This window comes from Zosterops lateralis (genome assembly GCF_965231275.1).
Source record: "Zosterops lateralis genome assembly, chromosome: 2".
In the NCBI taxonomy this organism is placed as follows: domain Eukaryota; kingdom Metazoa; phylum Chordata; class Aves; order Passeriformes; family Zosteropidae; genus Zosterops; species Zosterops lateralis.
This window is the reverse complement of record NC_139763.1, coordinates 73,797,085-73,812,188: the sequence shown is the minus strand read 5'-3', so window position 1 is coordinate 73,812,188 and position 15,104 is coordinate 73,797,085. Positions and strand designations below refer to the sequence as shown.

At 40.9% G+C, this 15,104-nt stretch overlaps 1 protein-coding gene across 1 annotated transcript in view; it reads right to left on the bottom strand.

Moving 5' to 3' along the window:
* Positions 1-15,104, bottom strand: part of ARHGAP20 (Rho GTPase activating protein 20) — a 57,567-nt gene that overhangs the window by 9,939 nt on the left and 32,524 nt on the right. Inside the window, exons 4-9 of the mRNA XM_083855187.1 lie at positions 14,907-15,056; positions 13,017-13,058; positions 11,966-12,050; positions 9,195-9,272; positions 5,636-5,702; positions 3,556-3,738 (exon numbers count right to left, since the gene is read on the bottom strand). Of these exons, the coding sequence (XP_083711313.1) occupies positions 3,556-3,738; positions 5,636-5,702; positions 9,195-9,272; positions 11,966-12,050; positions 13,017-13,058; positions 14,907-15,056 (605 nt within the window). The remainder of the gene's footprint in view (positions 1-3,555; positions 3,739-5,635; positions 5,703-9,194; positions 9,273-11,965; positions 12,051-13,016; positions 13,059-14,906; positions 15,057-15,104) is intronic.

The following is a 15,104-nucleotide window of genomic DNA, read 5'->3' as shown; positions in this document are numbered from 1 at the left end:
AGACGCACACTAACTGAAACTCTTGTTTGGAGTGTGGAGAGAAGGAAGTACTGCTATTGGGACACAAAAAGGGTTTTTTTAATATGACCTTCCTCAACATTGGCCACTGTGAAGTCTTCTTAATAGCACAGGTTACTGCTAAAGAGAAAAGGAGTGCGGTCTGTTTATGACAGAAGTGCTAACCGGGAAAATCTTTTTCTGATATATTTTGCCTTTTTTGAGGTGTTTTCAAAGCCAGTCAGCATTGATTTAGTTGCTTACCTACCTACCCCATACAAATTTTAATTCATTAGCTGGTTCTTCCAAACATTTTACTTTCTACTGTTGTGGAGGCCAGAACCAAGGCTTGCAGAATTAAGGATTGTGGTACAATACCAGATTTTTCTCTCCAATATTTTATTCTCTCCTATACTTTATTAGAATTGGGTTTTAGCTCAAAGACTGATTTTCATTATACGTCATTCCATTCCAGATCATGCTCCCTTAGGGAATGGGTGGAAGTCTTTTCATTAGATGCTTACAGGATGAAAAGTTACAGTTTAACTCAAAATGTGAACATATGAATGTGAAAGCCAGAAGTAAAATGCTTTTCATAAAAAATAATGAGGATGGATATACATTTTAGGCAGTCCAAACCTTCAAGAAATGTAGGCCTAGCAGTGTCTAAGGTTTTATTTGACACATCGTGTTTTGGGAGAGCATAACTGACCTGGAACTTTCAAAATGACATTTTTTTTCTTTCAGATGAGCTGGATATTAGCACCTGAATAAGGTTTGGTTCACAAACTAAGGTTTGCCAGCGTTCCAGTGACACAATGGCAGATACATACCAGTGGTTTTTTCTGTAAACCCCATAGGTCTCAGTGGAAGCAAAAATTAAGATGCTATTTTGCAGAACAAGGAATAGCAGAAGTGATTTAAAAAAAAAAGTCTTAAAATTAGGAACTCTTCCCTATCTCTCACTGATCGTTCCCCTCTTAACAGCCATGTCTCAAACTGAAAATGTGAACAAGGAGTCATTGCAACTAACTGCAGCTCTCTCCTGGGACAGGAAGGAAATCTTAGCCAGTGTTCTTCAGCATACCAGGACAGAAACCAACAACTGATGTGTGGCAATGAAATGCCCTGCCACTCAAAAACTAATATTCACTGAAAACCAGGGAAGCTCATCCTTTTCATACCCCCTTTTTAAGGGTGTTGAGAAGTCTTAAGCTGAAGAGGAGATGAGAAGGGCTGGATGTACACTTTTCTTTCCTTGAAGCTGTGCAAAGTTATAATACTAGGAGAAGGCCAGACTCCTCTCAGCCAAGACAGATGCCAATTATTGCTCTGCAGAAGTACTTCCATACAAAAACCTCATGGCCTTGCCCTGGTGGATTATTCTAAACCAGAATCAGAAAAAAGTAATACCACTTTGTTGGAAAATTTTGGTCAGAGCTCACAGGAGCCACCTCTTCTGCTCATATTTTACATGAAGGGAATGTCTATACATAGTTAGTGTCCTAGCCATGGAAATGGCATTTCCTCTCCTTGAAACTAATCAGAAACTTCTAAATAAATCTTCAGCTCTATTTAACAATGTGCTCATGAGCATAATTTAATGACTATGTTTAACTGGTAGGTGACCATTCTTGTTACATGCTGAAAGGCTGCAGCAGAGGCAACAGAAACACTCCATTTCTTCCACATAGAAAATTCTCCTGTACTTTTTTAACCATCCTGCCAGGACAGTTGATGCAATTACACCACTACATTTGGTGTCCACACAGCTATTTATTTGCCATGAGGGCCAGCTGTCAGTCATGCCTGCCTGTCAGCACCTACACTGCTGTCTGACTGTGGTGCACACTGGTGGAGCTGAGCAGCTCCTTGCTGCCTCCAGAAGGGACAGTATGTCCAGCACATTGTCCAGTGGCATGTCCAGTGGCATCCCACTGCAGGGAATGGATGGGAGGGAGGACAGCACAGCATGTGGCAGTGAAGTGTGGGGTTACAATACTGCTCTTTGTAAATTCACCCTGGATGTGGCAGTGTGCCCAGTGGGTACCCAACACAAATTTTGGCTTGCTGATTCAAAGATCAAAAGCCAGATTATAGCCTTGGCTTGCATGCAGATAATTTTTGCCATTTTCCAAACCCAAAACAGTCAGGAAAAAGCACAAGGAACAGTGTTGTATATGAGATAACCTGCTTTGCAAGCAATTACACCTATACATTGCTTTAACAGGTTTTGTCTGATGAAAGAGAGAAAGGCACATGGACTAAAAGCCTCTTTCTGCCATTTAGCACAGTCCCTGTGCATGACCTGCAGGCTGCCCCAGGCTTCTGCTGCCCCAAGCCAGGCTCACACAACTCCTGCAGCCTGCACAGTGCTGATGATAACACATCTGCATTAGAACTCTACAGGCATGATTTGCATTTCTATTTTCTTTTGCCAGTCAACATCAGCTGCCAAAGCAGGGCCTGTAAACCTAATTACACCCCTTTGCTAGATTGCCTCATTCTTAAAATATGCCATGAGGTAATATATGATACAAATTACTGGGAAGGGGGTGGATGAATGCATGTGGAAAGGAAATTAATTTATATAAAATGTAATCAATTTCCAGAATAATTTGCAATGGACTCTGGTATAGCTTCACTGTATTTAATTTCTAAAAACATTACAAATATATTCTATTCATATTCATATATTGTGGGAGATCTTAGGTATTGGGGAGTGCCCAAGATAACAGCATGGATGTTATTTTTTCTGTGATGCAGTTATTAATGGTGAAGTAGGGCAGAGTTCCTAATTGAGCTGAATATGCTAGTGTGTTAAGAACAACAAAAACACACCATGGGATGTATCCTTGCCCTAACTCTAATTCCCCAATCTTGTCACTATCTCCTTATTTGTTTTCTCATGAGCAGAGTGCAGTCATTGCGTTGCTAACAGACTACAAAGCAGAGAGCAGGTGCTCGTATTTTTGCAGCATCCAGGCCAAAGGCAGAAGGAAACATTACTTTCTTTGTTTTACTCAAAGAGCACTGAAATAAAGTTCTATTTACTCACCTCCTCAAGGTACCCAAGTGCCTGCCTAGACTTTGCCACTGGAGGGTCCCAGTGAGGTAGGTGTGTAGTCCAAAGTACCTTCTTGAGATGAAGGATGCTGCCAAATGTTGCATGGGAATTCTGTGCCAAAGTCAAGCCTTGACTCTTGAACCATGAAAGCACTCTGCCTTGTTACAGAGCACAGCAAGGGCTACAGAGAGAAGCTCAGCTAATAGACTCACAAAAATTGCAGGGGAGAGATCCTGTCTTTCTTTTGCTGATTTTAGAACAATCACTTGACAGGCAGCTTGTCAAAATGTAACTTACAAAGATGACACATACACAACAGCACACTCAGATCAGTGAGAGCTACACTGCAAAATCCCCTGAGCAGCTGGAAGATACACCTGCACACTCCTCTCTGCTTCCGACTGCGCCCCCAGCCCGGTACATTTGCCTTCTGTGGCAGAGCCAGGTGGCCAGGCTGCGGGGAGAGATGCTGGGGTGGGAGGACAACGTACCGTTCAGCTGCTGGCACACGGCCACCTGGCTGGGCTTCAGCACAAACTGGCACTGCAGCTCCTGGGGCAGCTGCTCCGTCAAGAAAGGGCCCTGGAGCTGCCTGGGGCAGGCACAGGGCTTTGATCCATGGGGCATAGCGTCACGAATGTGGCTCATTTTAATTCCAAAGGGATATTCATGTCCTGTTCAAAGAGAAATCGTAATAATCTCTGTTGGATTGACTGGAGACTTGCAAAACTCCATCTGCCCTGGAGAAAAAGCAGATTTTGCTTGCTGGCCCACAGCACTTTCTCAGTAATCTAAGAATTTTTGCTTTTCTCCATATTTGCACGGGCATAAATCATACACTGGCAGATAGGGAGTTACCGTGTTCGGTGTAGTTAAACAGATGTAAAAGTAAAACCAGATCTATTACAGCTGTATCACATAAAAGCCAGTCAGAAAAAAATAAAAGTGACTATTTCTGAATTCAGTGTTTATTCTTTCTACTGCTTTTATTTGGCACTGGAAGTTTAGGTACTGCTTGCTCGTGTCATTCTGGAGAGCAATGAGCTTTTCGGATCAGTCACGTCAAATTTTTGCTGAGCATGCAAAACCAAAAAATTCCAGTGTGGAAGTGATCTTCCCTCCCTTATCATGTTAAGTCCAACAGCCATCAGCTCAGTCAAATGAGACACAATTATGGTTCCTGTCTAAGGCTGAAACAGGAAGGAAACATTAATCACAGAGCTGATGCAAATGAGCTGTGCTTGGCTTTAACCAGCATCTTTGGGGACTACACAGAGGCAATTCATTTCTGGAGGAGCTTACACAAATGCCACCGGAAAGATGCTTTTCAGACTTGTCTAAAGACCTGGTGGATTAAATATATTAAATGTGGATGCAATGCTAAGATGTTTTAGTTAGACTTGAACACAAGAGAGTGGAAGAGATGTTAATTGAGATTACAGGTAGTATGAAGCTATGGCACAGTCGAACTCTGCTTCTGATGTGCACCTATGATAAAAGTTGCGCTTATCTAATAAACCTTAGCATAAATATCAAGAGCAGCATCACTTTCATATCAGATTCTTCTTTTCCAAGAATTGCAACTTGAATTTGCAGTGAGAGTCAGTCATTTCTGAATTCTCTGGTTCTATGTTTAAAGCCATAGGTGTGATTTATCTGAAGAAGATACACAATAATGGTCAGAAACCCAAAGTCTGGTATGTTTCAAGGGCAAAACAGTTTGTACTCTCTATAAGGTGCACCAGTTAGACATTTTATTATTATTAATGTTGTCTGACTCCAGTGGAGCATTTGTAGCTAAGGCTGCTTTAAGAAGGAATGCTAAGATTTACTGGGAATAGATTTGCAGGAAGAAAAAACAGAAAATCCACAGGTTTTTCTTGTTCTAATCATCTGCAAACTCATACAGCACAAGTAATACTGCGCTTCTACAGGGAAATGTTCTTACTAATGGAAAGGGGTTTGTTCTTAGTGAATCATGGGCCAAAATCAAATCACTCCATCCAATCACTTCTGAGATTTGTGTTGATTCCTGGTCTGGAAATGTTTTGAGAAGCATTTTTGAAAGTTAATAAGCACTAATTTGCTCCTAATTAGAGGGGAGCTGTCAACCAGAATGAGAAACACCGGATTGGAAAGGACCCCTTGAATCAGTTAACTTGAGTTGTGGAAGGAAAGATCATTTCTCAAAACTTTGCTGAGTTTTGCTGAGGAAGGGAATAAACAATGCTACGGAGGTAGGAAGAAATATGGGAAAGCTGGACAGCCTCCAGAAGAAGAGGTGACTGGAGAGGCCAACTCTGCAAAAACACTGGGGCTCATGCAGCTAAACTGGGGCAGAAATAAATGAACTTCTTCAACCTCTTAGTGATGACACAAGCAGACAACTGCTCTTCAAAACAAAGGATCAGCTTTTCACTAACTTCCCAGACAGGCAAACTCGCATGACAGGGAAGTAAAAGAAAAAACAGGAAAAACAAAATTAAAGAGGAAACTTCTCTCTATTTCTTGCTTCCTACAGCAGTAGTAAATGAGTGAAAATTGAAAAGCAAAACAATGGCAATAACTTACCAATAAGAGGGTAAGGAGCATGTTCTCTTCCTGAAATCACCCATAGCTTGTAGTCTTTTTCAGAGCCCTTTAAAACCAAAATTAAGAATCAGTTTGTCAGCCATTAAGGACAGGTGCTCACATAAAGCTTCTCACATTATAAGGACAATCTGCACCTTGCCAGCAGGGTCAAAGGAATCCATCCCCTTGACTTTTGCAATGCCCAAGTCTGCCACCAGCAAAATTCCTGCAGTGTGTCTGTCATGAACAATGTGGTTTATGTGACCTGGGTTCAGCTCTGAGCAGTGAGAGGTGCTGGAGCCCATCATTTCTGAAGAAAAAGGGGGAGATTTGCACCCAGTTCTTTCCCTCAGACAGGAGTGCCTCCTGGCAGCAGAGGGATGGATGTCAGAGCCCATTTCACTGCTCTGCTCCACCCTCTCCCCAGCTTTTGTACATGTCTAAGCAGAAGGAGCTCAGGCTGGTGAGCCAACAGCATCCTGTGACTGACACTGGAGTGCAGGGCAGGAGCACATTCACCTGAGACCTGAGCCCACCCCAATGGTGCCCAGGCAAGGATGGCAGCCCCAGGCTCCTGGCACTCAATGCTGCCACAAAATCTTGTTGTAGGGCTGCTGTCAGCATTTTTGTGCAGCCCTTATGCATGGAAGAGCTTGGGACTGCTGGATGGTGTTTTAAGACTACTGAACCCTCTTTAAAGTGTACAGCTGAAAGGATAAATTTACATTAAAAGAGACAATTTTCAAAAGATTGAGGAATGTCATAATTTTTGGGAAAAGCTGTGAAAACCTCTGATTTAAATCAAAACAAATTAAAGCAAATTCTAAATATTGCCTTTAGCATAAATGTATAAAAGAAAATATAAAGTGGATAAATACACTGCATTAAAAGTGATCTATTTTACCTTAAATCCCTTTTTGGTGACACTACTAAAGCAGGATAGTTAAAATCTACAAGTTTTCTGGCTATAAAAAATGATAAATACCTCAGGTCAGCATTTATTTACATCCAAAGTTAATTCCCACCTCCTTTTAAACAGACTTGCCTACTATCCTGCTTTTTCTGGACCTTCACCCACTGTTCCTAAGGCTTTTGTAACTCTTCCTACTTGCTGTATGCACCTGATGTAATGCTGATACACCCAGTGAAGGCTTTGCAGTTTGCTCTCTTGACTGCCAGAGCTTTCTGGCCCATATTAGCACTGCTGTTAAATCAGCTAGCAGGGGGCACAAGGAAAATAAATAGGCTTTAGAGACATTTCTGATGCCTCGGGGCAAGCAGCCAGGAGCAAATAAATACAGCTGAAGAGCACAAGAAAGGGTATTTGCTTTTCCTTTCACATACATATATGAAAGGGTTTGTTGTTGTGAAGGGGAAGCAGAGGAAGAGCCAGTAAGCGTGGTTCCAGGGGGCAGGCTGCTCATCCCCAACTGCAAATGCTGTCCTTTATGGCTTTATGAGGCCATTTGTCAGGATAAATGTGACTGTCCCAGAAAAGTCAGCAAGTGCACTTACAAAGCTGGGAAACCCAAGGCCCTTCCTTCTGCCCCACTTGATAATTTGGAACAGATGATCAATGTCATTTTGCACGAGCTAGCTGTCATTTTATCAGAGAAACCACAGAGGAAAAAACCCTGATGTGTTAAACCAGAGTGAACTCAGCCAAAGTAATAGCCCCATTAATCACACAATATGTGAAATGTAGTTTTTGTAATTGCCATTGAAAAGTCATGGAGCTCCTTTCAAGTGGTTCTCTGTGGATAGAAATAAAAAACCTCGATACAGCGCGTAAGGCAGAGCTTCCTTACAGCCAGAACAATCCTACCAGGGGGCTGGGTGTTTGATTGATATGCAGGCTACAGCTTAATTTATTTAGCTTGTTTGATTTTATTGCTAATCTTATGATATGCCTCTAATGAAAAAAAGGCTTTCTGCTATAAAGAAGCAGTGAAAAAATGTAGTATATTACTTGGGCAAATAATTCTGCAGGCAAGATTTTACATCTTTCAGATGGCTTTCATTCTTTTTCCACTTGAAATAAAAATGTAAAGCAGAGGAAAAGGTTGATTGTGATACGTACAAAAGAACACAATGCTGAAACCCAAGCAACTCCTCCTCCTGCTAATCTCAGACAAAGTATTCTCATTAAATACTACCATTTTCCTGTTTTTTACTGTACACTAAGTGAGGAAGTGCAAATGACACCCATAAAATGGGTAAAAATGAAGCACATCACAATAAACACTTGCAGTTATAATTGCACTTCATCTCCTGATTTTTGGTGCAGAGCAGGGGAGACAATCTACAATTAAAATCCTAATTTTAATTCACCTTTTATCCTTTTCACCTTGCAATCCCTCTATCGACTCCAGAGATTCCTTAATTAAATGGACTACTGGATTCTGAGCCAGGGCCCCAGCCCTGGTGTAAATGAGATGTCTGAGCCATAACAAGATGGGTAGACACAAATTGCTGTGCCTGGGAAATGCCAAGCTAGCAGAATAGACTCCTGCATTAAAAGCATGTATAAATTAGGGATAATGGATGCTGGGGAAGACAAACTCTGAGGTTACTCCAACTTTTGCTGTGTGTCTCCAGAAGCCCCAGGGAAGCATAACAGTGGCATTTTGCTCATTGTATTTGACTCTTCACACTCAGGGCTGTGGTAAGGAAAGATTTTCTGATTCCATGCAATGAGATCAACATATGCATTACAAGTGAAACATTTTATAAAATCCTGTTACCCAAACAGCAAGCTGTTAGACCAGTAAAAAAGCTGCCATCCAGGAGTTTCTACATGATCACTGGTTTTGGCTGGAGCAGTGCTGTGAAATACAGTGAGAGAGCCAGAATTGTCCTGGCACTGATCCTCTACTACACCTGAGGCATCACCTAGTCTGGCTTAGGGCAAAGGAAGCCAGTTGAGGCAGTACTTGATCTAGCAGGGATCACTGCATCTATCTCGTACACTACCCTGTATTATCATAAGTCCTGTAAAAGCCTTTTTCCAAAACAGTTTCAGGACACTGTTTAAATTGGGCACATTCAGATTCCATGCAATCACTTAGTCACATTCGTATCTCACATAACTCCAAAGGTCCATGGATATTTAGAGTACCTGACTGGCACACTTGAGAGCAGTGCAATCTGAGGACACAGCTGATCATGCATGCTTGCACACTCTGAAACCAATTAACAGGCAGGGCAGCAGGCTTCTTGTTCACATTGAAGTATGCAAAGGGAGCTCTATTGAACTCTCACTTCTTGTGTCAAGATATCTCCTCTTAGACATCAGCAAAAGAGATTTAAAAGCAACTTGAAACATGACTGATCCCTTACAGGGATGAGAGGCTTGCTGGAAACTTTTAAGGCACTTGATAATCTCTGGAGGTCTATATGTTAACAAGGCACTTCTGCTGCATTTCAACAACTCTGAACTACTCTGTTAAAGGATTTAACTAATGTTCATACCCTAAAACTTGGAAAAAGTGCATGGGAAGATCTGATTGTTAAAAGTAACTACAAAGAAAGACTCATTAAAACTGGTGCAAGGACTTACATTAATTCCCAGCTGCTGCAGGGCCATCAGAATTACATCATTTGCTGTATCAACATTGGTTACACTTAGGGTTTTTGACTGTGAACAGAAAAAAGGAGAAGGGGAAAGTGGCATTAAAAGTATGGATTTGCAAAGAGTATCTGAAGTGCTGTAGCTCTGCATAATTCATTGTTAGAAAAAATTAGAATATCCTGTTAAAATTTTACTTGATAAATAAATTATGCTACATAGATAAAGGTCCAGCTGAGACCAAGGTTTGATTCCTCTGCTTTGTCACATACTTTCCTTATTTGCTTCCTGCTTCCTCAACAGCTCCATCAGAAGAGAGACTATTACAATTACTGGGGATGTGACTTGCGCATTAAAATATGTACGAAGTCAGAACCACTAACTGCACTTTTAGACTCTGCATAAGGGAAGCATAATGATTTGATTAATTTAAAAGCATGGAAGTGTCCTTTGAAAAATGAAACATTTCAGGGAGTTTTTTTCAGTGAAATATCAATTGTTAATTTCTGTCCTTTTCAACTCAAGATCTCCATGGTAAGAAAGTGTTGTACACAGGCTGTTCATCCCCATAACCTTTCCCACATTCTATATAGATTTCTCAAAGCTAGATTTGGCTTAGTACCAGAAGCACTTCCTCTTGGTAACGTTCCATCCATTTAAAACACAACCTTTCCAGCATCCTCCAGAATCTGCTGATAGGAGCATGGAAAAAGCATGGAGCAGCAGAGACCTCACTTTCTAACCAGCTCTGGTGACCAGCACAAAACGCCAAGCTTTGTGTCAGCCAAAGTGCCACTTTCCACAGACAGTCTTTCCAGAGTGAGATTTCAGCACCTGCTGCCTGGCACCAGTGCAGTCCTGTACTGCTGGGCAGTGCTCTGTAGCTCAGCTCCATGGGTTGCTCCAGTGCTTGCAGCACCACAGCCACGCTGGCCTCACTTCCCAGCCAACTCCCACACACACCAAGCACAGGTCACTGAGCCTGGCTTGGCCTCCAAGTCTACACAGCTTGTGGATTGCAGCTGGTTCACAGCCAGACTAAAGCCTTGGCAGAACAAAGGCAAGCCCACTGCAACAGACCACCCAGGCCCACATGATAGCCCAAAGAAGGGAAGGTAGCAGAGCTGGGACAGGGATGTTTACTGCCAGTACCAAGACAGTTTGCCACACGCTAACACCCTTTGTAGCATGTCAGTTTGATGCTGGCCATAAGATGTTCAGGTGAAACAAACCCCTGACATTTTGCATTTAAAAAAGATCTGAGCTGTACCTTTGTGTAAGACCCTGACAATAACAAGCTGCCATGGCAATGAAAGGAAAGTTGTGGGAATACTGTGTATCTTGCTTCAGGACAGATCTGAACGTTCATACCATAAAAAATTTAACATTTGCCTGAAGCAATGACATCTGGCTCTCAGGAGTAGGTCAGCACATTTGCATAGGTTTTGCTCTTGGCTAGAATATAGTTTGTGCCTTGTGTTCAGCCTTCCCTATTGTCCAAAAATGAAATAATTCTTAGGCATCTCCAGCTGCTGGAGCACAGGAACCACAGCACCATAAGAACTATGTGCATCACAAAATTTCCATCTGCTCCTCCTCTGTTTTATTACTGATAATATCTAGACTACCATGTGTCATTCCTAGGACTGTCATTATCAAGAGACCATATATGGCACAAGAGCTAATTATAGCTAAGGAGAAAAGACACTGCAGAAAGCCCCAATAAACCCCAGTACAAGACTGCAACACCTGAGTGCATGTATGATTTATAGACTTTTACACCTGAGCAGACCTTGATCTGCAGTCCTGGATTTGAACTGTTGCAACAATTACTATTGCTTATCACCATTTGTCTTAGCAACCTGGCAATTCTATAATTGTTTACCTTAATAATGATTCTCTAGGGAAAAAAAAGAAAAAGGCAGACTCCTTTATGCTTACATTTATGCATATATAGAATTCTAAGTGAAGAGTCATTGTTGGGCAAAGACTTACAGTGAAATCTAACTTCTGTGAAAATTTCTTATGCCCTTACCCACGCTCCTTAGGATTCTGAGCTTGAAATACAGATGTCACAAGCACAGTCAGAAAGAAAAGATAAAAAGCAGAGGAAGAATGGATTGATTATCACTGAATGTTACGGTATCTCTACAGAACTGGGTATGTATAAGAATTTAGCTTAAATTGGTTAAAAATTATATAGTAAAAAAGGTAAAAATCATGCTATGGATGACCTTCCTTTACCATATATTCTTTGCCTATAAATTCACCAACATCAATTATTCAATGATTAACATGCTTAAGGCAATTTCAGGGTGTTCTGATATACTGCTTTACTGACTTAAGATCATTATAAACAATAAAACAACTGCAACTTCGCAGAATTTAATGAAGGCAGTTGTGGGGTTAGATAAGTTTTACAAGAAAAAAAAAAAAAAGGGAACATTGTACTGACATTTCTGGAGATGCTTATGCATAAATTCTGCTAGAGGTGTTTCTTGGGACTTCATACTGTACAGGCTTTAGTTCATGTGCCAGAACCCGTATTTCTTACCAAGCACCCTACCTTTAAAACAGAAATAATGTATTAAAGACAGAGAGCAAACATTTCAGGACTGTCTATCCCAAGCCTTTTCAAGGGGCTGAATCCTTAAAGGAGATTGCAAACCAAAGGAAACCTCTCAATATCCAAAGGACTTGCAGGTGAATAGCACTCATAAGTGATGTGGATTTAGACCCCTGTTTAGCTCAAGAACACTTACGTATGCAGAAGTTCCCACATCCTTTGCAATTATCGTCAGAGGAATGCTTTTAGGATTGTCCTTCTCCTTCTCTTCTCTTATTCGACTGACAAAGCAAGTACAAAACAAGTAAATCTTTAATATTGCACACATAAATAGCAAGACATAGATTTATACAGCAATCAAGCAGTAACTTGGTAAGAAGATTGTTTGTAGATGCACTGCAGTGGAAAGATCTCTGAGGACAAGAAAGCATCCAGCAGTATCTAAAAGGGATGCTGACTGGCCCCCAGTAATGCCCTCTTGTACTGAAGTTCATTGCAGAAATCAGAGTAAGCAGCAGAGAAAGAGAAGAGAAAAAAATCAAGCCAGAACTACTCATCATTGTGACACCTCAGTCCGCACTACAGACTCCTTCTGGAATCAGTTACAGCAGTACAGACTAGTTCAAAGGAGCAAACAGGAGAACAGTGAACTAGAAATCATCCCAGCAAGGATGATTTGAACAACCCAGGTACTCTGAAGAATCAGGTAAAGACACAAGCCTCAACCAGAAGAACTGGGCGACCAGAAAACAAAACCATTACTAGCAATTTTCTGTCCAAACACTGAATGAAATAAGACAGCTCTATTTATCCAAACCCTCCCACCTTACCCTCCAGCTTTGGACATGTTTTTTCAGAACAAAATACAGCCAGCCTTGAGCAGCAGACAGGTTAGAGCAGAGGTTTCTGAGCTGGACTTGCTTGAATGCCCCCACCATGGAAAGAGCTCCAGGCTCAACTCGAGCCATGGTGGCAGAGGCTCCTGCTGCTGTGTTGGGAAGGAACAATGTGTGATAGGAATTGCTCCAGTTTTCTGCTGAGCACAGAGAAGCAAATCCCTCCTTGCACAGGGATTGTTACATGAAAGCACACAACATCTTCTGAAGGAGAACACATGAGATTTTTTTTTCCTTAATATCACTTTGAAAGAGCTTATCTATCATGATGGCATGGGCGCCACAGCTTGGGAATCACTGGTCTAGACCAGGACTCTTTCCAGTGTATTTAAAGACCTTATAATAAAGTACCTTTGCAAAAAAGACAGCCATGTTTCCTTTTGTTCTGCAGACCTGAAAGAATTAAAACAGGACAAATCAGCCACCATTCTAATACCAAAATAGTCCTTCTACAAACCACAATGGAGTGAACTGTCTCTTGGTTGCAATTTCATAAATACCTACAAAAACTAAAAGGTTTATCCAGATTTTAATGAAAAGTCTGCTTCCCTGCAAAGTCAACTGAAAAGTCTACCAGAGAGATCAAAAGCCCCAGTTATCAGTTTTTGTCACAGAAGGTAAAGCTTTACCAGTGAATTTGGTAGGAAATGTGTTGACTTCTTAAAGTAATGTCCAAATAAAAGGGGAGCGCACTTTAAAAAAAGAGCTTAATTCAAAAGTTTAAAGGTATTTCCTCAGGTGCACATATTTCTTTCCACTTTTACTATTCTAATTATCTTCTTATTTGTTACTTGTTTTATTAGAACATCACAAAGTACATATAAGCCCACAGCAGTTAGTAGGGTTTAACTTCGGACATTTTGAGGCTTATGTCATCTATCTTTATCTCATGTGTATACTTGGAAGGATACAAAGCTGTCCAGGAAAACATAGCTAATAATATGACAGTTCAAGGAATCTAACATAATTTTGCTTCAACGTTTTTGATTTAAATCCTGTCTCAGCTCTAACTGCTATTCTCACTGCTCCTTTTGCAAATCAAGTTTTTCAAATTTCCACAGCAGGCATTTAGGGAACTACAAACCTACTCAACAATGCTGTGAGGGAAATGCACTTTATAAATGTTACAAATATGATTCTGATTTGGTTGTTTCAGTTCTGCTGGACAGAAATCTATGCACTCATGCATGGCACTTGAGATTTTTCTGTGTACCTCCAGACATCAAATAATTTCACTGCTGTAAAATCTCTGGCTCTTTTTGACTGAAACCATTGCTTTCCTATTCAACTACTTTCAGTTATCTATAAAGGATCACATACTGTCTTTAGATCAAAGCTCCTGTTTATTGGCAAGATTTCAATTGAAAATCAACAGGAAATTTAATCTCTGTTTCAGGACTATTAAATATAAAAAACCTACACAGCACAACCAGCTCAAGAGAGTGCAGTTTGTAGACAACATTGTCCTTAGGTACAGACAATGGGACACAGAAATTAAGCCAGATACTTCAGCTTTTGCTCTGTGTTGATAAAGAAGAAAATGCCTTTTCTAAGACTCAGGGAAATTAATGTAGCTAAGCAGCTGGCATTTCAGGGGGATGGTGCCCTCCCTCATCCAAAGTGACGAAAGAGCCTCCTGCTGAGACTAAAATTATCCTAATCACTGAAATTACCTCTACAGCCCTTATGTGTCTTACAGTCAATGCTGCAAAGACAGACCAATTTTCTTTCTCTCTCTATTAAAATTCAGAGATTCTGCTTTAAGAGGGATTTTGACATTTTCTCTGGCACAATTAAATTGAAAAAGAAATAGGACAAGGTCAGTGTTTCACTGTATGTTTCTTGCTACTTCCAGTACATGGCCTTCTGTTTAAAACTGTCTTAAGAGAGTGCCTTTGATCCTTCCATTAGCTTGACTGTTTAATATTTGTCGTTCATCTTTTTAATTAGCCAAGGTGTTTGTCAAGTTACACAAAAACCAGGTAATTTCCACTGAGCAAGCTTGCAGCACAGAAAGTGCTTTGCCAAATCACATATTTTCTCCATTTTTAAAATTATAAGCAGGATGGAAAATGAGGTATGGGGGGCAACTTGCTCTGAGCAGAAGAAATTTGTTTAATAATCAGCAAGTTCCTGCTCCCCACATTCACTGTTGCTGAAATTAATCTATGATAGTGTCATTACCTGTCAGCCTAGAAACATTTAGATAACTTGTTAAATAAAACACATCTCAATTCTTACCTGAAATTGGCCACACAGTTTGTAGTGGGCCAGCCCAAAACAAAGGACCGGTCTGGGTCTGTGCTACCTTCACAGACTTCTTCTGTACAAAATGCTGTCCACATCTCACAGAGACGTGCTTGGCACTTCAGCTTGAAATGAGAGTGTGACCTGCAGATGGAAATTCACAGGTGTGTCACACACATGAAAACGCAGAAG